We start from the raw sequence: 27279 nt of genomic DNA on the forward strand, positions 1-27279 counted from the left end.
TACCGTAAATCCAAAAAATGGATCAGGCAGTCATTTCCTAGTGTTTTGCATTGATGTGACACTATTGTCAGCATATTCACTCCTGATATGGCATGTGCTGTTGATAAAATAAAAACATTTACAAAATCTAACATCAGATGTCATAAGGAACTATTTTTAATCAAATATCTTTTGCAGTGTCTGAGTTAGCTGGAAACAAAGTATGCTCATATTTTTTTGATAAAATGTACTTGCTTCCACTGCTAAAACAAATCTATAGGGGAAAAAACTAATACATTATTTTCTGAATACCAAATACCCCTTGAAGTGAAATAAAATGATTAGCCCAGGATAGTTACTGAAATTACATTTCACCACTGTTGAGCAACCTATTTGAACTTTCTAGGTTATATATGACTTGTTTTGAGTAGTAGAGGTTTCTAATTAGATAATAAAACAAGTCCTGTGAGCTTTATCACCATAAACTGACATAAATTCCAACCAACTACTGTTGGTGACCTTACAGTGACAGTGGATTAATCCTATTGTCAGAAGTATAACTCTAAACACAATTTTTACAAGTCCAAGTTAAATACTTTAATCTACTGTGCATGGTAGAAAAATATAAAATGAAACTATTCCTCATTCATTCAGAAAAGCAGGAAATGTCATGAACAAAATATGGTCCTAGTACATACACATCTATTCTTCTGTACCTAAGCTGGTCCAAGTCCTGCATGTAACCAGTCCAGTGGGTTATGAGCTCCTAAAGTCAAGCCTTTGTGCAGGTTCTCACTTTACATTCTGTGTCACTCCAGTGTGAGACTCATTCCTGGCAGAACCTAAAAAATGTCACAAACAACAGAATTTGAGTCACAGCTGTTTAATTAGGATATCTTAACATTAGAGGCTGACTTTTTAGAACTTGCAGATCTCACTGATTGAGTCATCCAGATGGAATGAACAGAATGAACATATGTTGTTCTTTGTTTATGAAAACACGCAGTAGGCACCCTGAGATGAGGGGTGGCAGGACTAAAGTCCTCAGAGGGCTCAGCCAAGCTGGCATTGCATAGCCCTGATGTAAAACCAGTCAACAGCATGATAGCACTGTTGGCAGCAGAGAAGGATGTCTCCTTAAAGCTGTGATTCTGACTGGATTACCTACTTATATTGGATGTTACTCTTATAACTGCCTTGTTCAGCCAGTTCAAGAAGCAGTTTCAACAGCTGGGACTATGCAGTGAGAAGTCTTTGCTTAGGGAGGGAACCTTGTGGGCTGAGTTCTCACAGGTTAAACAAAATGTGCAGAGCCCGTAAGAGCCAGCCCATCAGCTTCTTACTGATGGATGCTGAGAGACACACTGAGCTTCTTCTGCCTTAAGAATCCTAGTAATCACGATGTAATGAAAGCCCTTACAGTCTAGCAAAGGAGTTCAAGTGCTGACACGTGGAAAGGATTTCAGATCATTCATAGAATTGTTTATGTTGGGAAAGACCTTTAAGATCATGGAGTTTAATTGTTAACCCAGCACTGCCAAGTCTTCACTAAACTGTGTCCCAAGTGCCACATTTGCACATCTGTTAAATACATCCAGGGCTGGTGAGTCAACCACTTCCCTGGGCAGCCTGTTCCAATGCTTGACAACTCTTTTGGTGAAGAAATTTTTTAAAATATCCAATCTGCAGCTTGAGGCAATTTCCTCATGTCCTGTGACTTGTTCCTTGGGAGAAGAAACCGACTCTCTCATCATTACAAACCCCCCTTCAAGCAGTTGTAAAGAGTGATAAGGTCCCCCCAGGGCCTCGTTTTCTCCAGGATGAACACCCCCAGCTCCCTCAGTCATTCCTCATGGGAGTTGTGCCCCAGACCCTTCACCAGCTCCATTGTCCTTCTCTGGACTCACTCCAGCACCTCTGTGTCTGTCGTATAGTGAGAAGCACAAAACTGAACACAGGATTTGAGGTGTGGCCTCACCAATACTGAGAACAGGGCACAATCACTGCCCTGGTCCTGCTGGCCACACCATTGCTGACCCAAGCCAGGATGCTTGTATCTTGTATTCAGGTGTATTATATATTTATGTTTTTCTTGAAAATAGTGCTTAAACATATCTTTCTTCTCCCTAGGTCAGAAGGCTTTCGTAAAGTTCCTTACCACTATTACGAGCCAGGAAGAGATGAGTGTGAGGAATACTTTCTCCATGAAAATGCTCCATATGGAGGCCACAGGTTTATCACAGAAAAGAAAGTATTTGCTAAGTGGGCCAAGAAGCAGACAATAATATTTACACATCCCAACTGGACAGTGTCTTGATACTGGTTTACTTAACTCTCTCTTAACAGCATATTACAAAAACGTCTCAGTTTACAATAGTTTTGCTTACATCTGGCTGGCCTTTCTCAGCCTAGGTAACACTAAACTAAAAACCAGAAGACAAAGAGGGTGGTGGTTCAGCTGTTAAGCAAAATTAATCATCTGTGGAAGGCAGACACATTGTTTGTTATTTCTTAGGGTTTTAATCCACACTATGCACTTTATACTTTAACTGGATTTTACTTCAAGGCAGGAGCAGTTTAAGACAGATGAGATTTCCTATATATACAGGTGCACACAGATAACATGGTGGTCCTTTGAAAATTGTCCATCATCTCAGATATTTAAAATTATTATTTCTAGCTCATTTGCTGTACTGAAGCGCTAGTTCCATTTGTTGTATCAGTAGAAATTTTCGACAAGCAAAATGTGAGGAAAAATACAGACCTCCAAGGTCCATGAGTGAGTAAATTTAAAAAAACACCTGAATATATTGATCCACAATATATTGTGAGCACTTGCATATATGGTGAAATTAGAGATGAGCTAAGCATGGTTCTTGAACTGTACCCAACTCTTGAATGAGAAGATACTGTCTACTCAAGACTAATTCATAACTTCTGAAATGCAGCTTCCTTCCACCCTGGTCAGTCTGCACCATCTGGGACTATGTAGTTTGTGCTTTTTGAAGCTGTTGTCCCACAGTTCAGCTCCAGCAGAATGGCACTTGGCCAAATTGTGTTTTGCAGCCCATGGTGAACCTTTGGCTGTTGTACCAAGCCTGCTGTCAGTACCCAAGCTAGTGGGTGTAAAGTTGTCTCATGCATATCTCTACTTACTCCAGTTGTGCATTTGACTTGCTCCAACATCCAAATAACTGTTTTGACAGTATTTCCCATGCAGCCAACATAATTTACTTTAGATCTCCAGTTTCTCCATCTTTAAAAACAGGGATAGTATCTAACTCACATGGGAGTTGTGAGGATTAATTTGATTTAATTTAAACCACTTTCCTGATGCAGAATGCTCCAGATCATTTATTCTTAACACAAAAACAATAGTACCTGTCATTTATTCTTGTCTGTTGGGTATTTGAAGAAAGTGACAGTGTGTCTGGCTCTGATGGCAAATTGTTCTGTGCATCCGCTTTCCTACTGAGGATAATTTGTAATACTGAGTTCTATCAGCTTGCATTGCTTCAGATGAAGTTGAAAGAACTCCCCATCTCACAGTATTATCTGCACATTAAAAGGCAGTTCAAGAATCTTAAAATATACTCATCTCTAGTTTAAATATGCATTTCCAAGCTTACTGTCATGGAATGTTTTCAACTGCAGCAGACTCATTTGTAATATGACCATAATTCAACTACACATGTGAGTTTTATTTAAACAGTATTTAAACTAATGCTTTAAGTTTAGAATGTGTCCTATGAATATTTTAACATCTGGAATTCAGATTCAACACTGTAATAGCCAATACTGTGAACACTTGAAGGAATTACATGTGGAACATGTCACACAGGGTTTACTCATACTACTTAAACATTAACCAACAGGAAACTTTGTATGCTTTTGTAAATCAAGAAAAGGGGAAAGTAAAAAGCTATTTTTACATGTAAGTATTTGTATACTGACTATTTCCTATTGTATATTTGTATATATAAATCTATATTTTATATGTTCATTGCATATATATTCTCTCATCAAAAACTCCAACTCATAGGATGGGGAGGAAATCTCTTCACCTTATTCCTCCTCCTGATCATTGGTTTCTTGTTCCTGTTGGTAGGTGATTCTAGGGTATCATTTCTGTTGCCCCTTCTACTCTCAACCATAAATGCAGCTCTCTGATTTTATTTTTTATTATAGCTCAACTTTCACTGCTTACTTTAGTGCTCTAAGTATTCATTCTGGTTGTCAGACAAATGTTGGGGCTATGCTTATGATCTTGGATAAACATCTATATTGAAACACAAGCTTTGTCCCAGGCTTCTGGCATGACTTTATGTCTCACCTTCCTGATTGGAAAAGGAGAACAATAGTATTTTCCTACTCCCTTTCTTGACTGAATTTCTTGAAAGCTGTTGAGATGAATATTCCCATTTTCAACTTATTTGTATAATGCTTTGAAGAAAAGGTGCCCAAAGTGTCTGAAAATTACAGGCAATGCTGTGATATACAAGTAATTAAAAGTGGCTGTTTCTTGTCCCTGGAGTTTAAAATCTGTTGTAGGCTGATACAACATGGGATAAAATCAAAAAGGGAAAAAAGGTCATGGTTGGATGAAGAGCTGTACTAGCAAAACCAGATTTATCACCATATGATCTTTTCAGTTCAGATGGGTGGCTGGATATATGGAAAGCTAATAAAAAATTGTAAGGCAGGATTTGAAAAATGCAGGACATGCAGAATTAGGGAGAATGTTTCACACATATTTTACAGGGCAGCCTGGGAAATCCTCTCATTCCTTTAAGGGAAGAGGAACTGAAATGAAGAACATCAGCCAATTGAACTTGTATTCAGAAGGGTTTGGGGTTAATAGAAAACTGCTATGAAAGTGGAAGTTGTTGGGCTGGACAGACTTATATGGAACTGTCCTCCTGAAGCAGGGTGTTTCTCCCCAGTGAGCATAAGGATTCTGCCTGAGTTGTGTTCACCTTCAAGGTGGTTTTTAAGCTTGAGAAGTGTTTAAGATAATTAATACTTGCCAATTCACCATAAATGTGTTGTAAAATATGTGCTTCATTCCGAAGCTCTTTCAAGAGTGCCTGCATGCTGCATGAAACACTGTCACAAAGGACAGCTAAGAAAAATACAGCTCTAGGAACATCTAAATGTACACAAAATTAAGAACACAATTAGAGTTTGGCTGTCACAGAGCAAAGTAAAAATGTTGCTCTCTGCCTGGATTTGCACTAAGAGCAGATCACTTTAGAAACATTGCAGCAAGCTTCATTCATATTAGAGAAAATGAACATCAGTTCTCTTATTTAAATGAGCCTGTCTTTAGCATAAGTTAAATGCATATTTACATGATTTTTATTATATGAGTAAATAACTGTGACCACTATGTTAAAGATGATTCTGCAAAGAAATTACTTGGTTGAAATCTGTTAAAAACCAGCTGTGGTACTAAAGAAAGAATGTCAGTGCTTGGATGTGTATAAGGGATTTTGGTGATTCATCTTCTGAGAGCAGTTAAGAAATCAGCTGAGAATCACTTATTAATTCTTTAAGATAAAACTACTACAGTTTACCTGAATGTAATCATATCCTAATTGCTTATTCATTCAAGCAGTCCTATTTTAATCAACTACTCATGAGTATAAAACAAGCAGGGAGTTTACCTGAGGTATTCAAAATGCATTTTCACGTTGATGCTAATAGACGAATGCTTAAAAATAGTTTGGCCTCTTTTTTTTGCCATCAGTGAGCTGAGTAGTCATCAAAGGTTTCTTTTAGGGGGATTTAAATAAACTTATTTTCTAAAAAGAGGGGGAGAAAAGGTATAAATGGCTTTGTTTTAATAAACATTTAAATTTTAATATACTTTATGTTTTATGTTGCCTTCTGACTTTTTGTTTTCAAAATAGAAAGTTTTAAATAGGAGCAGAAATTTTCATTAAAAAATACCTTTTTGACTGGCTAATCACTATTTATACGTACTTGACTGAATAATTTAAAAAAAAAAGTGTTTTTTTCTTTCCAAATTGACATAACAGACTTCATCCCAACCTTTTAATCCCCATTAAATGTCCAGATCACATCCTTCTGCTTATCCAAGGCCTCTTCTCAGAAAGAAAAAAAATTAGTCTATATATCCAGCCAAATTCCCTTTCCATCTGGGCTGGGAGGCTCCATCTGCAGCCTACTCCTATCAGTTACATCAGTAAATGGGAAGGACTGATGGAGAGCTCTACTTTGGAGCAGATGGTGTTCCAACTTCTAAAAAATGCCCCTAAAGTGCTTTAGGCAAGGAGTACCCGTTGATCTCTCTTGGAAATACTTTACTAAAGTGTTCAGTTTCTTCAAATGCCTTTAGCTCCTGTGTAGAATAATTGTCCTACTCTCTCTAGTAGGAATTATCAGCAATGGGAAAGCATGCCCTTTACAGGAAAAAAAGGAGGCAAATTCTCTGTTGTTAAATATTTCCACATGAACACCACCAGGGATGAAGAAGTCAGCCTGACACAAATAATCTGAACACTCACTGATTTAGGAATCTCTGAGGACTGTGTTCAAAACTAATGGAAGTGGCTTTGGCAAGTTCATGAATACAGCACCTAGCCCAGTAAAACCTTTGCACTCCTGGGTGCTAAGGTAAGCAGTGCTTTGTCTGGGAAGTACCATGTGCACATGATGCTTTGCAGAATTAGTAAAGAGAAGCCCACCTGACTCTTGGAGGGCTGATGCTGATGGTCTTCCATTATTCACCTGCTTGTGAGCTGGACTGAAGTAGGACCCCACACAGAGATAGCTGGCAGCAGAGCACAGATGCTCAGCCAGAAGACTTGTCCAGGTAAGTAAGAATTAAGTAAGTAATCCCTGGTGAACTATAACTGGATGATGCTCTTAGTAAGCAGAAAATCAGAAGCACTTTACATATTGAAACTTATAATTTGCTGTCTTTTTTTCTGCATGTATGTCAGAAATAGTATGTCTTTAGTTCTGCTCAAGCAAGCCTGGGGTTTGTTCATGATGAACCTTAGGGTACCCACAGGAGTGAACCTCAGTGTTTGTATCACACAGGAGCTGTCTGTGAACATTGTGATGTACTGTGAGCAACAGTCGTGTATTTACTAAAAAAAGTCCTGTTTTTCCTGACTATATTTAGTTCCTTTGGGGAGGATATGTTTCGTTTTCAACAGATGTGTCTTGTTCTGTTCCCTCTTTCCTGAGAGGATGCACAGGAATGAAACTTAAACATAGAGGAGTGAAGCCAGCACCAGATTCATATATATTTTTCTGGCTATTGCTGTGATATATACAACTAAAGTCATAGGGAAGGGGAAGCTTTTTGTAAACCTTGTCTAAGGTTTACACAATCTACAGAAGTCTTGTGTGTCTGTTCTGGATTAGAGTCTCCTAGGCAAACCCTCTAAAAGAGGCTGAAGGAGAAAGAAAAGGTCTCTTTCCATTGAAAGACAGGACTTCTGTGGGAGCCATACTAATGTGTGTCACTACTCCTCCAGCTTTTGTGGGTCCCCACCCAGCTGCAGCTTCGGCTCTTTCCAGCCCCACTGGAGAAGAATTCTCCATCAGACTGATGCAGCCTGTGATCTACACAAAGCCTGCCCATCCTTCCCTTCTGTGGATCAGGAAAGTGCTGAATCTGCCCTGGGGGTGCAGTGTCAGAGCAGGGACACTTTCCAGTCAGCAGCGTGATTTGCTTAGGGCACAGTCTCACCTCAGGTGCTGAACTCAGTTTCTTGGAATGTGATGGGAAAGATATCACTGGGTTTTGTTATTGTCTGTATGATTAACTCACAGAGAGTTACTATTTTATGGGTGTCTTAAAGAGCTGATTTCGTGTCTTTTTTTGCATTGCTTGCTGCTAATTCTGGGAATTCCTCAAAATATGCAGCTGTCAACATCTGCCACTGCTGTTCTAATTTACTGGAAAGAGACTGTACACTTGAACTAAGGCATGTTCTTACCATGTATTATGCATGATAGCATGTTACATTTCATCCTCCACTATAATAAATAATGTAAGTTTTGTGTAAACTTAGCTCAAGCAGCAGAAGTAGTACTTTTTCTCATATAATGTGTTGCCCACAGCACTTGGCTGGAGCTCTGTAAGTGCCATTAACAGCTGGCAGCAAATAAACTGTTGAAACCAGTCAGGAAATTACTAAATTTGACATTTTTCACTGAAATACCAGAAATAGTTCAGCTTGCTTTTGTGAACCTACTCTGGCACTCATAATCACAATTCTGTGTTCTGTTCTAAGGAAATCTCACATCCTGAATATAACTTGGGAATGATTTTTTGACACAGATGTTGTTTAGAGGTTAGGAGGGCCATGATTCCAAAGTTTTTATATTTACAGTAGTATCTTTTTAATGGGAATTGAACGTGTAGAAGATTGGCTAAGATGCCTGCAGAGTTTTTAATAATTTTTCTACTGGAAAGAGTATTTCTGAAGATGACTGAAGGAAAAACAAATTGTGTGCCCACTGCTCTTTTGGCTAATCATCTTCACCCTCCTCATACACAGACACACACACACGTCTGCAAATACAATGAGTGTCTGTAGGGAAGGTTCCTTTTTTATCAGGTAGGGGCAAATAAGAACAACTAAGACTAATCTACATGGTAAATACAGCTTATAGTACTTGTTGATTAATGTTTATTCTGTGTATTTCCAAAGCCTGTGTCTGTGTTAGCAAAGAATTAGCTTAGCTGGATAGGATCTGTAGCCTGAAACTGTTGGTGCTAAGGACCTGATCTCCACACTTATCTCTAGTTTGATCCCAGGGGCTGAATGCCACTAGTGATTGGAGCACATCCTTTGTTTCCATCCAAAAGGAATCTGGTGCACATCCTCAGGAACACTACATCATGCAAACTAAAGCTCATTAAATGAGGCCACTGTACTGGACTACCCACAGGAAAGTAGAACTCCTGCTAGAACATTTTATAACTCAGGCTTTGCATGGGTATTTTTTTCCATGGGTATTTTTCTTTCAAATTTGAGATCTGATTCCTCCTGTCAGATCATGGGAATCAAGGGCTCCTGATTCTTCCTAAATTTACCATCGAAATGTGCTCCATAAGTCAGGAGTGTGATATAGGACAAAGTGATCCAGCATGGGTGCAGCATGCTAAGTGCTTTGTTTGATGAAGAGTTAATGTGATTCTGCTCGTGGATGTAATTTTATCCTGAACATGCTGGGTGCTTGCTAATGCATGCATTGTTTTTATGTACTGCAAGACACATAAAAATTCCCTTTATCATTTTCCCAGGGTTATTTTGTTCTTGTGGCCTTCCAGTTGTATCTGTATATGTGTGCATATATGCATTTATATACAGCGTGCAAGCATTCTTCTGTTCTTAAAACATTGCTACTATATGCTGCTAACATAAACTTTTTTAGGCAGTTCATGTTACACAATTTATTACTTGTATTCTTTGGTTGCCTTTTTGTAATGCTGACAAGTGTATTGATAGCAGATACCACTGTAGACTAAGAAAACTTTCATGTTGTTTATACTTACTTTGTATGTTTTGCCCTGTCTTTTCTTGCTGTATGTTACTTAGGTTTTGCTCCCATTTGGAGAATATGCTTCCATGTATTTGCAAAAAATTGTGCCTGGATTATTTTAAAACATGAATAAATGTATACAATTTTTCAATTGTCTGACATAATTTATGCATGATTTTGTGCAAAACACTTTTATTCTTGTTTATGTGTATGCCACTATAATAATATCTGACAGTTCACTGAACTCAAAGAAACAAAGATCTTTCTTTCTAATAAGTGTTATAAATCAGCTGTACACACTTTAAAGACATTTTAAGGCATCTGCCCTAAAAATATTCAGTAATATTGAGTTAACTGAGCCGCAAAACCTACACTTAAAATAACTCATGATTGTATTTCTGTGCGTTAAAACACATTGCAGGCACAAATGCACATTGTGGAAAAGGTCCATTGGATCCTGGTCATAAAGGGCATGTCCTTGCCACAGCATAGTGGTCTCGGGGTGAAGCCACTGAAACCCCAGGAGTGGACACTGAGCACATGCTTGAGAGAGCCGTGTAAGTCTGAAGGGCTGCGGGAGAGATGACATTTCAGGAAAAGGTGCAAAGCTCTACTTGCAACTGCAGTGTTGACAAGAGTGTGAGCAGGACCTACATAACTTTTGTTCCCCAGTGGACCCCATGGTGCTAAGGGAGGAAGGGAACTAGAAATCATTCAGCCTCTGGTCTCTAACTCCTGTTTTCCTGTTCCTAGCTAAGAACATGGTTAACAAGCAATAGCTTTGATCTGTAAATCTTAACTTGGTCTGTAGTAAATATATGTAGAGTAGCTGGGTTTGTGAAAGGACTGGAGATTTTAGGTTTATCTGTCAGCACTGGCATATGTAATGCAGCAGCTGTTACCACCTAATTTTGGGCCAGATTCTGGTATATACCGCTTAGAACTGGGATATTTTGTCAGCTACCAGAGTAAGGGAAACAAAAAAGTATTTCTGTGATAAGACTAAATAAAGGGGAAAAATGCTTTTCACATGCTCAGCTTTGAGAGTCCTTCAAGTCTGATATGCTGCCAAGGGGCTGGTTAAGAATTTGTGTGTTATTTTTCAGGCATACTCTCTGCATAAACTGTAATGTTCACTTCAGAACTATTACAATGTGAGCTCTGAATGCATATTAATAGCATATGACGTCATATGGATTCATTTCATCCTTTTTCCATGCAGGATGGTTGGATATATTACTCTTGAAGTAAATCCAGACATGATAGTAGTGACATGGGATGTGAATGTGAGTTTATTTGACTATTTGTCATAGGACCAGTTAATCAAGTAAAAAATAGTTTAATTGTTGAATTAGCCCTCTTAGAGCTTTCAAACCCCCATAAAATAGCCAGCCTAAACTCCTGAAGCTTTTTGCTCCTGTGGCTTTACATTTGGATCTTATTTTATTAGTTTGTACCAGATCATCCAGTAATACTTGTCAACATTCTCAGTGATATTTTCTTTTTATTACTGATTTCTTCCGTAATGACCAAGTCTTCTGTGAACCTTTGTGCTTTCCTCGAAATTACTGTTATCAGTTTTTCCTGACTATGAAGCAGTGTATGGCCAGAAGGCTATCCCAGCAGAATACCTGTTCTGTGATCATTCCCTATTTAAATTTCCATTTTGAAATGTCAGTTAACCAGTTTTCCATTCCTTTAATGTGAGACATGTCAATTATGTATTATCATGTTTTCTTAACTCAAATGTCACGAATATCACATCAAATGTCGTATAGAATCAAAGTGTATCAACAATGTCGTCTTTCACATGCACTCACAATTGGTAAAAAAGCCAGCAAATGTGTTTGGCAGTATCTATTTTCCATATTGCACTTAGATTGGCATTTAGCATATTTCTCCTCTTTAATTAGTTAGTAATTGAGTCCCCTGTCAGCCATTCCATTACTTTACTCCAGATCAATTTCAGACTGACAGGACTGTAATTATCTAGGTCATTAAGTTTATCCTTCTTAAATATTAACACAACATACGTTTTCTTCCAGCTTTCTGGAACCTTCCCAATTGTTCCAAGACTTAGCAAATAGCAGTAATAATAGAAGAGATTCTGCAGTCAGCTCTTGAACAGCTCTTGGATACAAGTTATCTGAAGTTTCCTACACTAGTGTTTCTTACTTTTCTTATTCTGTAGCTTCCATTTAATTTTTTGTTGGTTTTTTTGTCTGGGTGGTTGGTTTTGTTGTTTGTTGGTTGGTTGGTTGGTTGTTTGGTTGGTTTGCTTTTTTTGTTTTTGGCGTCTTTTTTGTTGCCTGGTAGTTTATCATCCTCATAGAGTATCATCAATTGTCTGTCTTTTCCTTAAATGCTGAACACAAATACTTATTGAACACTTCTTTCTTGTCTTCGTTACTCTTAACAAATCTTCCACTTCCATCTGATAAAGAATTGGTACCATTGTCAGGGTTCCTAAAGATTTTGAAAAATATTGTCCTTAATTCTCTGGCCATAAATTTCTCCTTACAACTTGGTTACACTCACTGGAGGAATTATATATGTAATGCCTTACTTCTACTCTAGATTCAGTGTTACTAACTTTCTTTTTTCATTTCATTGATTTACAATTAAGTAGAGGTTTTCATTAACCCTTTGATCTAGATATTTTTTGAACACATACAAATTTATTTCCTGATTTTTCAACTAATAAATGTTTGTATTCTCCTTGTGCCCATAAAGAGCAATCAAGTTATCATCATAGCCACTAATATTAATTTATTTCTCTTACCAAAAGCCTCTGATAATTTTTCATTATTTCTGAGATGCAATCTCACATAAAATTCCCATTCTTGGAGAGTTCTCCATTTTGGTTTAAGAAACATTCATATAGAATGTTCAATAATTCAGCAGAGGTACCATCATCATGAAACTTCAGGCATATGTCAGGCAGGCTGCAGTCTCAGATGATTGCACAGCCTTTTTGCTCCTACACATTACAGAAGGTGCAAAGGCATCCAGTCATCCTGCTGTCTTCTATGATTTGGTGATTTGCAGACAGCAGCTACTATCCCAGCTAGTGTTTTATCTGTTAGAGTATTGATCCATTGCATTCACATCATTTGCTTCTCAGCTGCCATTGTCCTGAAAACAGACTGTGGCTCTTACTGTGGAGTGCCACTCTTCTTCTCCTTCTCTCTACTTGATCTTTCCAAAAATAGTTTATAACCATTGATTTTAATGTGTCAGTTACACAGTTCTTACCATCTAATTTCAGTAATACCTGCTACACTGAATTTATAAATATGTAATTTTAATTCCTTTCATTTTTTACCCAGACTATCTGGCATTGTTTTATAGAAAATCCACTACTTTTACATTCTTCATGAATTTTGGTTATGCCATCTTAATTTCAACCAGAAAGACTGGGAGTTTTTGGTTGCTTTTTTTTTTAATCACTTCCTCCTTCAGTACTTATTTTTAGCCTCTTTCCTAGCAGGCTGTTTGCCTTTCCAGAGAACAGGAGACCACCTAAATGGTGCCATTCTTTGCACTTGCATCAAAAGACAGATGCTCCATGTTCAGAATCTTTTTTTTCCTGTCTTCCTTCATTCACCAGCCAAGTATAATATCCTGGAGGATCACACACACATTCTTCTTCTTAAGTAATGTTCAGGGTTCCCTGACCTTGTCTGAGATCTGTGGGACAATCCCTGTGCAGCAGAGCCACTGATGTGTACAGTCTTTCCAATCATCTTTCATCTCCAGCCTTCTCCCCGAATTGGTTGGGTTACACATGAACCCTAGCTGCCCTTTTCTGAAAAACACTTCTGCCTCTGGAGAATTCTGGAACTTGGGTGGGTGTGAATTGTAGATGGAGGGAAGCTGTCTGTTCAAAGGGAAGTGAAGGCTGTGTTTATGCATCTGCTCGGGCCCTTCTGTTTATTGCTGCACAGAGTAACCAAACCTCTGTGGGCTGCTCAGTCCCTGGGCTAGAAGCTCCCATCTCTCCCCAGGACTGGCAGAATTTGGGAACTAGGGAGTCTGGGTTCTGAGACTATGTATAAAGTGAGCAAAGGAACTGTCAAAAAATGGAACATCAAGATTTGTCTTGTTTTGTCATAAAATTGATCAAAAGCTGCATCTTATATGGGAGATTTAAATTACAATCAGCTAGCACTCCTCACTGGCAAAAGGAAAACATTCTACCTTAGAATTTCTGATTAACTCTTTTCCTGTCCAGAGGAGAGCTATCTAAATTAATTGTCTTTGACAGGTGAGGTCTGTCCTCATTTTGGTACAGGAGATAAGATACTGGTTACGACACAACTGGGTAGACTTGCACAGCTTTTTAATTACAAGAAAAGTACTTATCACAAATGTCTTGTAAACTGAGTGTCAACAGTGCTTGGATTGCAGCTGCCTTGGGGTTTGATGGCTTACCTCTAATAGACACAATGAAACATTATCCTGCATTCTGTGATCATCTTTGCATTCAACCTGTTTTTATAATGCCTTATAGTTCATCAAGCCTTACTGCATAGGCCTTAAAATAAGGCCAATCAAATCAATTTGGTCTCACATTGCCTTTTTTTTGTCAGCACTCTAGAAAAGATGCTCAGTTCATTGATCTGACACAAGTTGTATTGCTCCATCATCTTAGTGACCTGATTGATGAAATACACTTGATGTATGGTGATGTCACCGAGTAAAAAGTCTGATTGCTGCCTTGTCCTGTGTATTAGTTCTGCAGAACTAGGAAGGGAGCCAAGCAAATGCTTCCCCTGAACATATTGTATAGAAACTAAAAATCTTCCAGCACCTAATTTTGCAGGATAAATCCACATGGTACAGTACAAGCCCCATGCCATGCAGAGATATTCCTCCTGGCTCTGAGTGAACAAAATGTGCCTGCATAGAAATGGCAAATCGTTTGTTACATTTTTGCAAGGAAAAACATGAAAAAAAATCTGTCGGAGCACAGCCTTGCAGCTCCTGGTTTCTCTGGCCTGTGTTGGGAACAACAGGTTGAGTTACTTGGAATTGTGAATCACTTGGTATTGTGTTGATTAATTCACACACTCACATACACACACAAAATGGTATGGTAAAAATGTCATACACTAAAAGATCAAGTCACTGTCATGTACTTTTTTACTACAAGTGTTGTGGAAGGAAGGGCAGACAGCAAAGTTTATACTTGCACAACTGGCTAAAAGCTGTATACAGTAAGTACCTTGAGAACATCAAGTGATTGTGAAGGGAATTATGAACACTAAAATTATTTTATTTTTTTGTTATTTCTTCATGCTGTCTTGGAAAAGATCAGTTCTTTTCATCAGCATCTCAAAGATTCTTCTGCAAAAAAGTATGAAGCAGACTGACAAAGAATTTCTGAAAGTGGTTTCCATTACATGAAAAGAAGCAGTGGGAATTTAAGAAGGGCAGAGAAAAGAGTGAATATTTAAACTAAAACATTGAGACCTAAAATTCCAGCACTTTATGTGCTGTACTTCTCATTGGTATCAATGGGACCTCTTACTTAAAGCTTAGTACTGGATTCAGGAATTCTTCATATCTGCAAATGACACAGAAAAAAAAAAGAAGCCAGTAATTTTCTGGTGTGAAGGCTTTGTTTTATCTTTCATGATGCTTGAAATGGCAACCAGCTTTAGTGATGGTTCAAGTGTCAGAATTCACTTACCTTCTCCTCCCCAGCAAAAAGAGTACCAGGGAGTCAAATTGCATCATTTTTTGAGGGCAGCTTTGCAGTCCTTGGGAGTTTTAAAATGTGGAAAGTACTGTATTAATTTGAGTGTATGAGTAGTGAATGGGATAATTTAACAGCACCTTCCCCTCTCAAGTATTTCTTTTCTTGAATAGATTATTAGACAGTAAGGGTTGAGGATACAAGCCTTGAATCATGAAAGCGTGTGTACATCCTAAGGAGGTATTACAATGAATTATAAGCACTGGTAATAGTTTAGAATCCAAAGGGCTGGTGATCTTTGCTTTTAAAAACATGCCCTAAATGTTATCATTCTACAGCACGGTCTTCTCCACTCTATCTCCTAAATGCTTTTGGACACACAGACCATGGGATTAATTATATACTGCAAGCAACAATTCATGAATATTTAACACACTCATTTATACTTAATGAATAAATTTGCATTTTGACAGTGTTATTTAATGTGGTTTAAGGAAAAACTGCTCATTACCTTTCAATTTTGTAGATTAGGAGAATGTAATTGGAATGATAAGGTAGGAGAGAGGCTGCATGATTGTTTCACACGGTTTGTTCCCAGCGATTTGTTGATCAAAAAGGCTCAGTTTGGATTGTTCGGGGGAAGTTTCTCTCGGTTACTCCATCCCGCTGCCCTCGGGGAGGCTGCGGCTGCCCCGGCCCGGTCCGTGGGCTTTGGGCCGGGCATTTCCCCGAGGAGAGCCGAGGGAGCCCGCCCGGCCGGGGCGCTGCTGGAGGGGCAGAGGCTCCCTGGCAGCAGGACAGGCCCTTGTGGCGGGGCTGCCGTGAGTGCGCTGCAGCCCGGGGCATGGCAGCGGCTGCTCTGGAGAGAGCCCTGCCAGCCACCTGCACCCAGCCCCGGGAGAGCTCCAGCCGGCCCGGAGAGCTTCCCTGGGCAGGGCCGGGCCGGGCAGGAGGTGCCGGGGCGCGGGCCGGGCCCGACTGCGCTCGCTGTGCCCGCACTCGCCCTGCCCGCACTCGCACTAGCCCTGCCCTGCCCGCACTCGCCGTGCCCTGCCCGCACTCGCCGTGCCCGCACTAGCCCTGCCCTGCCCGCACTCGCCGTGCCCTGCCCGCACTGGCCGTGCCCTGCTCGCACTCGCCGTGCCCTGCCCGCACTCGCCGTGCCCTGCCCGCACTGGCCGTGCCCTGCTCGCACTGGCCGTGCCCTGCCCGCACTCGCCGTGCCCGCACTGGCCGTGCCCGATCGCCGCCGCCCCGCTCGGCCCCGCAGCCCCGGCAGGAGCGCTGCCCTGGGCGCGGTGCAGGGCTCGGAGCTCTCCCCCGTGACACATCGCACAGGGTTTTGTTGATTCGGCGTTTTTCCCCTGAGGACTTGGTCCTTTTGGGATCTCCCTGTAAAAAGAAAACAAACAAACAACCTCAAGCCCCCCAAACTCCGCAGTTGATCTTGCAACAAAACCTCGGAACAGACCTGTATATATTTCAGAAGTTCAAAAGTAGATGGAGGCAAAAATATAAATTCTTAATTTTTGTTCTTAATTTTAAAGCCTGTCTCATGATTTGTAGGAAGTGGAAGCAGTGAGGAGGAGGAACAGCTTACTTATTTTGGATTTGTTTTCTGTCAGCAGTCTTGATATGAAGACTGTCCCATTTAAATTTCATGGATTTTTCCCCGTTATTTTAATGAGGATAACTACAAAACCTTTGTACTTGGGTATCTTTCCTTTGCCTTTTAAGGCTGTATTTAATCAACTCAAATGTTTCCTTAGGCATAGAGATACTATAAAGATTTCTTAGCTAGTACAAATGAAATAATAAAAAAAAAATCAGAAGTTTAAAAATAATTTCCCAGGACTTGGTCTCATTTGTTTCTGTATCAGAACAACAATCGAAGAGAATATCCCTAGGTTCCTAGTCTTTAATACCAAAGGTTAATTTTTAAAACGGTTTTTAAATGGGTTACTATTTGCTTCTTTAGCAAAGTATATGCATTGTTTCTGTTTGTCAATTTGAAGTGCCATATGGTGGCAGATACTAATCCACAATATGTTACCATAGTTCTCTCTGATCTCTCTTGAAAAAAATATAATTACACCAATGGAGACTTGACCTTTCATTCGGCTTTAATGGACTGTTTTCCGAGCACATTTCTAATCAAAGAGAATTCAGTGAAATGTTATTTTCTAAGTTGGCTACATACATCTTGTCTGGGAAGGGAAAAATCTTCAGGCCAGAATTGGGTTGTTCACCAACTCCCCATTCAGCACAGAGAGTAATGACATCTTGATTCTCACAAGAGGGCTCTGGAAATGTCTTTGATGTTAAGCAAAACAGAGATTTGAAATGTAAAAATTGTGTTAATATCCTTCCACTCTGGGCAATGATGCATAAGCAAAGATAGTCCATCTTTGACATGCTCCTCATCCTGTGGGAATAGCCACACACAATATTAATAGAGGAGAATGTACCAGATAAAGCTTGGATCTGCATTTTGGTGTTAATTTCCCTTAAATTTTGTAAGGCTTGAAATCTTAGATACTGTTTTGACTGCATCCAGCAAGCTAAGAGCTCATGATTTGCACTCATATTCCCAAACTGCCTGGGCCTCCATCACTGTGCATCTCCAGATGAAGAATTATGTTTCAATCTCTCCGTGACTTAATTCTGTTTTTAATATATCAAAATAATCTAACCTCCTGGTGGGATATATGGGGCAAACCTAAGTGGTCTTCCTGCACATGTCTCCTTTTTATTTAATACAAAATGGGAAGGATTTGTGAGGGGCTGAAGCAGGTGTGTGCAGGCACAAGGTCAGTGGTTTCCCAGAGGAGTTGTGTGCCCATGGCTGTGTCTGCAGCTGCTGCTGATGGGCTGTCACAGGCTGGGATATGCAGGGACCACAAAGGACAATTGCAACACCACCCATTCCTCCTGACTGGAAACAGGTTCTTTTCCTATTTGGGAGGAGAGTTTGTAGCCCTGGTTAAAAGTTTTTGTTCCTGTTTTGGTCACCAAAATGGTTCCTAATGTTGGCAATGCATGAACAATAGAACTAAGGTTCATTATATTGTGTAATTTTTTTTGACACATGCGTTACCCTTTTGGTCTGGAATTTGATAGCCCCCAAAACAGTTTTCTGTCTGGAACACAGGATTGCTATCTTAGAATATTTCCTGAGATATTTGTTGCTGAAAGTGTGTGTTGCTTGTTGCCATTTTGATAAAGCAGGAAAGCAATAGAAGTCCTATCTTAAAAACTTGTCCCACTGGGAAATCTTGAGTTTGTGAATATGGTGACTGATTATATGCATCACAAAGCAAAAACGCATAATTGAACAGCAGCAACTCTCTGAAAATAATCTACTATTTCAAAGAGTTGAAGGCTCCAGTGTGACAAGTCACCAAGTATTTAAGCTCTCTTCCCGTGATCAGTCTACATGCTAGCTTGATAAAAGGTATTGGCTATGAATACATGAAAGAATATTTTTTATTCCTCCCATGCCCCACCTTTAAGTATGCATAGAGTCATGTTTGATGGAGCACAACAGGCACTGGATCAGATGTCATCAGGCCCCTGTAATACTTGCTGTTTATTTTACATTTTTTTCCCTCAGTATTAAAGGTTTAAAACTTCTGGGAACAAAAAGATGATTCAGGATAGATTAGGCTTGTCTTCTGACTTTGGTGATTCAAATTTACTTGCATAATTTAACTCAATAATGTTTTGCTTTATAATGCATGTGAACTGGGAAATGAACAAGTAAGGAATCTATCATTTTTCCTGAACTGTATTCCAAATTTACTTATTTCTGTTGAACAAATTTGTCAGTTGTATTCAGATGTTGGGAAATCCATATATGATGTTTGCTTTGGATTTTACAAAGCAGAGCTACTTACATCCAAGTTATGAAAAATTAGTACATTCATAATTTGTAATGTATAAGGAATAGTTAATATCCAACTTGTTGGCTATAGGAATCAAGCCTGGGGGCATATTTAATTGACTCAGAGTCAGACATATTTCTCCTGTGGGCAGAGAGGTAACTTTTCTGAGACACAGAAATCTCTCTCATTTGTATTTTGTGCCAAAGATCTTTAAGCCTCGTGAAAACCTTCCTCTCTGGAGCATTCTTCCTTCCACTACTGTATCTCCTCTTAACAAGGTATTGCTCTTCTGCTGTTAATGTTAATGAGAGTACTAAAATATCTTAATAAGAAAATGTTTGCATTAATAAAGACAGTGTCTTTGCTATTCAGGATCAGCCTGACTCCTTGTTCAGAGATTTCTATGGACAATTTTACAAATGACTGCATTTGGCCTCGCCCGAGTCTCTCTGGCAACTCTACAATTTCAGGGAACAGCATAAATACTGTAGTCAGGCTATTTGGGAAGATAACACAGTAAAAATTTTTACCAATGTATTATCTCAACCTAAAAATGTTGACACTTGAACAGAGCAAGTGATGTTACATTCATTTATAATGAATTAACTAGGCTTGCCTGAGCTTTTGAAGGTTATGTGGCTGCATTTATTGATCTCATTTCACTGGTATCAATAAGAGCTGAAGTTTCTTGTTACCCCATAAGGCCATTCATGGCATTGTCTCCCAGATTCATTTGAAGCTTTTTGTTTGATCTAAAAAGCTAAAAATTCTGCATGAATCTTTAGAAGAAGCTCTGTCTGATATGGTTGCTGTATTTATTGTCAGTGAAGGGACATTAGCTATAGCCTTATCACTAGTTCTGGGAGAAATGAAGTCTAGTTAGCAATGGATTTGTCCTTAATAATCTGCATTTCTCCATTGATTTTGCTCCACACTCACTATGTCCCTTAAAAACCTTCATACTCTGTGATATCCCTATGTCCTCTGTCTTTGTCCACACTGCCCCTAATGCCTCTCTTGCCCATCCCATGTATATTTCCAGAGAGGTTTTCTACTGTGGTCACTGAAGTTAAGGTGGCTTCAGAGCTCCTTCATATATTCTCTACCATCTTTTTTCCTCCCTGGTGATCCAAACAAAACATACTTTGGCTAGTTTAAAGTTATATGTTGACTTCTGGTCCAGCTAATAAATGTGTACCCACTCACTGTTTGCTGCTTTCTCCCTCTGAGCAAACTGAACAAAAAAGAGACAATTTAAACTGCTCCTGCCTTTCCATCATTTAAAGTTCTAGTAGGGGCTCTCTCATATTAGCTGGCTGTTGAGCTTCATGAAACTCATGTTTATATTTGAGACCTTTGTTTTTCTGTGAAATTAGTTTTAAATTACCCAGTGAAATCCAAAGTTACTTAATGGAAGTAGACAGGCATGCAAACAAGCAGTGTGTCTGTGATCACATGAGCTTTGTTTGCATTGGGACATTAGGCTAACACACAAATAAGTGGGAAGATTGAGGCAGTGATTTACTAATCCTGTGGGCAGCTTTGCTAACTTTCAGGACCAGTTATGAGGCAGATTGCTGTTTCCCCTTTGGTCACAGACATAGATGGGCTGAGAGGAGGCAGGAAGTGAAAACCTTGGAGGGTTTTATCACGTTTTGTTTTACATGTCTTTCTTGTTCCGATTTGATCATATGACAGATGGCAGTAATTTGATTTTTAAGAGGTTGTTTTGGTACCTGGAGAACTGGAGGCGCCTGTATTTTATGTGCTAGCACTAGAACAATAAATCAGAGGTAAGGACAGAAGCAAAGTATGCAGGGAGACATTGTGTAACAGAAAACTGTGGGAAGAGATTTGGAGAAGTCTGGATTGCCAGCTAATGGGGAGGAGAGGAAAGAAAAGAGCAGCCTGACCTTTCTGTGGTGCCCTTATAAGAGGTCAGAGGAATGAAACAATAATGGCAGCCTTCAGTCTTGAAAAGGGCAGCAGGAAGAGAAGGGCAGCAGCAGAACTCAGCTACCGCTGTATAGTCGATTAACATTTGCTGCTCACAATCTCATAATTTTTCACTGAGTAGGAGCCAGGATAAAAGCCATCCTACTTAGTGTGCATTTCACAGAGTGAAATCTAATTAGTTAAATGTTTAAAAGTTAATGAAGAATACGCAATGTCAGAAAATATGTTCTAGTGTAAGTGCAGCCCTCTCATACAAGCACTCGTGCTGTTGTAAACTCCGATTACATAAATAACACCTCAGTGCCGATGTTATAAAAGGCCATTGGCAAAGGGCCAGGAGGATGCCTTGCAAAAATGTCCAAAATTTTTTGCCATGCAAAAATTGCTTTAGGGGTTCAGCTCTGGTGTTAATGAAGGCTCCCCATAGACACATACGTGAAAGGATTTCTGGAGTTTGTGTGCCATTCACATCTATCACTGCAGAATGCTGGACAATAAACCTGAGAAGATGTTTTTATCTGGGCATGTGGGATGCATGCACTGCTTTGCTTTAGGACTGCTGCTCATACATAGGTGCAGTCGAGCTTGAAACACTTACCCGAGAAATCAAGGGGGGAAAAAACCTTGAGAATTGTCTGATGAGCTTCAGATAATCACTGGAGTTCCTGAGTTGTCCAGCTGAAAGTGCATTTATTTGACAGGAAAATGATGCTTGAATACAGAAGTTGGAATATTACATTTTGAGAGCTCTAATATCTCCAGATGAAAATTTCTGCTATAGGACTAAAATTCAATATTATGTAATATAATATTTTGCCTCTACACAGTGAAATTTCAGCACATTCATCTCTGGAAGAGTTTCCAGGAATTATTATGCTTCTCCAAGAGATGCACCAGAAATGAAAAAAAAAATAATCTTTGAATCAGACAAAGGCAAACCTGTTAAAAAGAAATATTGGGTGCAATAGTACCATAGAGAACAAGGCCAGATTGTGTGTGGGAGTACATCAGCATTACTCCATTGAAGACAAATGGATGATCTGGACTTAATGTTTAGTCCTACAGGATCTTAGGTATTTTCTTTCTGAGCCTCTGCACTTCTATCTGAAAGCTGCACCCTAGCAGAATCTAAATATTATTGTTTCAAATGTGTCCTCTTTTTACAATAAATATTCATGAAAATTAATTTAAAACTCTGGCTTGTCAAGATCTAAATACAACTAATATCCAGCTAGGATGCAGGCAAAGCACAAAGCCTTTTCTCATTATATGGTTATCAGAAATACTCTAAAAAAATACAGTAGGAAAGACATTCTTTGCTGTTTTGATCTATGAGTAATTATGTAAAATAGAAGGGGTTTTTTAGTGGGAGCTACAGAATAATAATTCTGTGACTTGAAGAGAAAGGAACAAAAGGTTGTAGTTGGAAAAATGATATTTTTTCTTGAAGAAAAAATGTGAAAGAAAAATCAACCTCCAGCAAAGGAGCTAGATGTGATTAGAAGATATAAAAGTGATTCCTAAAGAGTGAAAAGTAGAAACTTTTCTAAGTGGTGGCTGAAAAGTAGTGAAAGAACCAACTACCAAGCCTCTCTGGAGGAGTTGTTCATAGCAAAATGCTGAAGAAAAATGAGTATTCTACAGACTTGATGTCTAGTATGTATTCAGACTCAGACAAACATTCACATTTCACAGCCTTTGCAAGAGTAACTCCTGTGAATATTTTAACATTAACCTGGTGATCACCTGTTAAAGTTGTCACTGTTATCTTATTTCCTGCTCTCTGTGCTGTGTTGTTTTGTTTTTTTACCGGCAGCTGTGGTTAGTGTGAAGATCCTGGCAGATCAGTTAGGAATACTTCCTACTTCAAATATGGTTGAGTGGATTTGCCACTAAGAGAGAATCATAGGACTGATTTTGATTCAAATTTCATACCTTTTTACACTAAGTAGTGCATCAGAATCAGACTGGCTGCTGTGAGGTGGAGTCCAGGAAGGGTTCAGTGAGGTAACAAAATTGGGGTGTTTGCATGCCCACCAGTCCTTACCCCAGTGCAAGTTCCAGTATCTTTGTAAGGCTTCCACAGCTGGGTTTTGCCACAAGAACTGGTCCTGGTGCTGGGTCAGCAGTGAGCAGGGATTAGGGCACATTGTGGAAACTGAAAGCAACACAGAACTACTCCCTACTGCTCTCAGGTGAGTTAAATAGGAGCAGGATTAAGCCACATATGTGGGATGGCTGCAGATGCCCCTTTGTATCTGAACACCTAGCAATTTTTATGGGGTACCTAAGCAGCAGTAATGCTAGGCCTGTGATACTGGATGCAAAACCAGCTCGAAAGCTTTCAGAAATCATTGAACATAAAACATAGGAGACTCCCTTTCTCCTTTTTGGGGGTTCTGGAGAAGGATATAAGTACTGCAACTGTCTGTGGCCCCTGCTTTTTGTTAGACTGGTTTTGCTAAGAAAACAGAGTTTCTGAGCCCATTTTTTTTGTTTTAAAGATTTTGTCAGGTTTGGGATTTTAAAATGCGTTTTACTGGCACGGTTTACGAAGACTGGTAGAACACTAGTTACAAACACCTGAAGTTTACAGCATTTCTTCTGCTGTACCAAGAAACTCTGTGGACTTCATTTCAGAATTTACTCTTGGCTAGTCAAATAATTTGAGCAGTTTTTATCATTTGAGTGGGATATGAAATTAGAAAAGGAACAACTCATTGGCTGAATGAGTTTACTGAATGAATTTATTCGTGAAACCAGGTCCCTCCCACAAATCAGGTAAATATATTTTATTAGCACATTTGTTATTAGGCTATTGATATTTCTGTGGCTTCCTTATGGACTTTTTAGTGAATAATTAATGTTTGAATAGTGTGAATGAATGCCTAATCACATGGTATTATTCCTGTTCTTTGAGTAGATGCCCACAATGCTTTTAATCAGAAAATGAGTTTTGGTAGGGCCTGTTAGGCAATTACTGCCTTAAAAAAAAAAGGAGAGATGACTCTATAAAGGGGAAGGGCACAATATTCTGTTTATGTTCCTGAATATTGCACATGAAATAGCAAGGACTGCCTGCCTACCTCACTGTTAGCTTGTAGTAGTTGTATTTAAGTTATCTTTAGTTTTTCTCTCTTCAGTGCCCTTCCATGCTCTTCTTAGCCTTGCTCCTACAGAGAATTTCAGAGATAAAGGTTTAAACTTTTCTGACATAAGGTCTATTTGTGTGTGAATACACTTAGAGAGGGTCCATGAACACTGGTGTGAATGAGATAGATCTGTATAGACATTGAAATGCTCCTCAGAAGATAAAAGCAAAAAGCCATTTTCTTTTGTCCCTAGTCTCTGAGGCAGGATGAGCACACTCAGAACAGCCATGACAAGAGTATTTCTAAAATATTTTAATTTTTATTAAAATTAATTCATGAGGGCAGATTCTCAGCTGGTGTAAACTACCTATTTCATTCAATAATCCTGCTATGCTGATTTTCACTGAGAACCACATCTGTAATTTTCAGAATATCATCCTGCATGCTTCTTGCCCAGACTGCTGTCTCATAGGATGGTCAGATATGATGACAATGGATATGGTGTAAATAAGCAGAGACAGATCTCTGAAGAGATCATTTTGAAAGAGCCAGATGGCAACAACCACATTTATTTTTTTCCCCAGTGTCACAAATATGTTTTGCAGTAGGGTTGTGCTTTTTCATTCCAAATGAACCCAACCAAAACCCCATGTATCTTTTCCATGTATATTTCAGTTCCTCAGGGAGACATCTATGGGCACAATTATACAAAGTCCAAGCCTCATTTTACTGATTTACCATCCAGGAAATGCAGTGACATAACCAGATTGCTTATAATTGTGTTTTTTTAATTGGCTTCCTGAAACATTAAAAAAGAAACAGTGAAAAGCAGAGTTGCTGATACAGGGTCCCATGCATACCACTGCTTTGCATGAATAAGCCTCTGATTAATTCTGAGATCCCTTAAAACACATCTTAGTCATCCTAAAATCTAAACAACATTTCTGTGTTCAAATTTACATCCACATCACTCACTTAGTAGTTTGCTCTTGATATTTCTTCCACTTCTCTGCCAATTTTTTCCTGTTCTATCTTCTATCAGCTGGTAGAAGTTCATACCTTCCCCTCGATAATTCTATGCATAGGAGACAGTAGCTTTCAGATAAATAAAATCATTTTCTCTTCCCTTACTCCGTCTATAGCCAGCTGTAAACTTTTTTGTCTGTAGTGGAGGTAACACTGTTCTACCCAGAGCAGGTGTTCTTTTGGCACTAAGCAGCACACTTGAATCAAAAGACTCATTAACTGAGGTGTAAGCACACTGTATAAAATTCTGGATTCTGGATTTTTCAACTTCATACCAGACTGGGATCATACGTGTGCCTTTCCTACTTTTGCCAAGCTTTTACTAATGATCATTGAGAAATACAGTAAGGTCCAGCATTTTTCAGCCTAAGTCTTCACTGACTTGAGCATTTTTTACATAACAAGAATTGCTATTTATAATATTATAATGCAGAAGGGGAGAACTTCTGGAGGGCAGGTTCCCACTGAAGCACTGCTCCTGTTCAGAGGAGAGAGGAGACAAGCCCAGATTCCTTTCACCTGCCCCCTTTGGTGGTTATTTACATTGACGCTAAGGTGAGGCTACCCAGCTAACCTGCAGGAAGGATTCAGGATTGCTCTCACCCAGTCTCTGCTGTGAGAGATGCCTCTCCCCTGTCTGTGAAGTGTTTTGGAGGCTGTAATCTCTTTTGGGATGTTTGCTTTTTCCTCCTCCTGGCTGGGAGCTGGCATTCCCCTTTCATGAGGAGCTGTTTGGGGGTGGAGGGATGCAGTGTGATGGCAGAGAAGCAGGAAGGCTCAGGGCTGGCAGGTGCAGCCTCAGCCCGTCCTGTTCTCAGGCTCAGACTGAGCAATGCCCAAGCACGACCTGAGCTGGGTAGGAGATGCAGGGGGTAGAGCTGTCTGTGTGCCAGCTCTGTCAGGTGGTCACACTATCAGCTACCTGATCTTTCAATATGTGATACTGGCCTGGATGTGGTAGGCAGTGCACTGGGAAAACACAGGGAAATACATTTCTTTTTATTTTCAAACTCCTATCTGAATGGGGAGACAAGTGATTTGGGGAATTTTTTGCGTATTTTTATTTCTGCTCAGTTTAGGAAGTTTAGGGCCATTTTTGATCTGTCTTATGTCTGGGGACAGTAAAATAAAGGAAGCAATAAGCCTCTGTAAATGCAGTTTTCTGGAGGACAGGGGCAGTGCTACTGATTAGTGATAAGTGCACTATTGTTCTCTGATGTCTCTGTGAAGTGGAAGCACAAGTATTTTGCTCCCTGGTGATCACTCACTTGAGGATAACTTCGTAGGAATTTATGCTCAGCTGCATTCTGCCCTATTTCCGGGTATTTTTGGTACATCAAACCGGTGCCTTCAGCATGCTTGCCTTTGTACTTTGAATGGATTGTCATTTCAGAGATGACAAATCCTTTATACAAATTTGAAGGATAAAAACTCTGTATGGCTTTTATATTCAAATTTGTTTACAGAATGATATTTGCAGATAACTCTTTAACTCACCCTCTTTTTTATTTTTATTTTTTTTTAAGTAATGGTGTAGTCAGTATCTTGTTCTGTGCTTGAAGGTGTATTTCTTTATGTTCATTATTCATGATGGTTCTGGACTTATGCTGTGGGAATCTACTGCATTCAATAAATACCATTTCATAAAATTGATGGACTATAGCTGGCACAAGTTTATCTATAATATTTTCAAAGAGAATATATCATGTAATCAGCTTGTAAGATAAGTTTATAAGTTTTAAAACCCTTACAGATTTATTATGCATTTTCTGTTTGCATTGTTCTGTCACCTCCATGACCAAATGCCAGATGCCTCTTGGAGCTAGAATTTGATTCTGCTTTGCTGCTAACATGCAGCAAGCCCTCTTTAGGATTTCCTCTGCTGTGTGACCTTATACATTCTTCTGGAAAAATACAAAGCTTTCAATTCTTGTAATTATTGCATTCTAGCTTAATTCTTTCTGCTAGTTCTAACAAGGGAAACTTCTTCATCTTCTCTATCAAATACTTGTGATGCAATTTCAGTGCTGCACACTCATGTCTCTATATTGGCATCATTTATGGTGTAAAGGTGAATAAACACAACAACATATAGAAAAATTACAGAGAATTT

General features: G+C 39.3%; 1 protein-coding gene across 1 annotated transcript in view; it reads left to right on the forward strand.

The window, feature by feature from the left end:
* ST6GALNAC3 (ST6 N-acetylgalactosaminide alpha-2,6-sialyltransferase 3) overlaps nucleotides 1-9663 on the forward strand; it is a 215756-nt gene extending 206093 nt beyond the window's left edge. Inside the window, exon 5 of the mRNA XM_088169819.1 lies at nucleotides 2110-9663. Coding sequence (XP_088025945.1) covers nucleotides 2110-2296 — 187 coding nt within the window. The 3' untranslated portion in view covers nucleotides 2297-9663. The remainder of the gene's footprint in view (nucleotides 1-2109) is intronic.
* The last annotated feature ends 17616 nt before the right edge of the window (nucleotides 9664-27279 follow it).

This window comes from Sturnus vulgaris, chromosome 9 (genome assembly GCF_052056855.1).
Source record: "Sturnus vulgaris isolate bStuVul1 chromosome 9, bStuVul1.hap1, whole genome shotgun sequence".
NCBI classification, from domain to species: Eukaryota; Metazoa; Chordata; class Aves; order Passeriformes; family Sturnidae; genus Sturnus; species Sturnus vulgaris.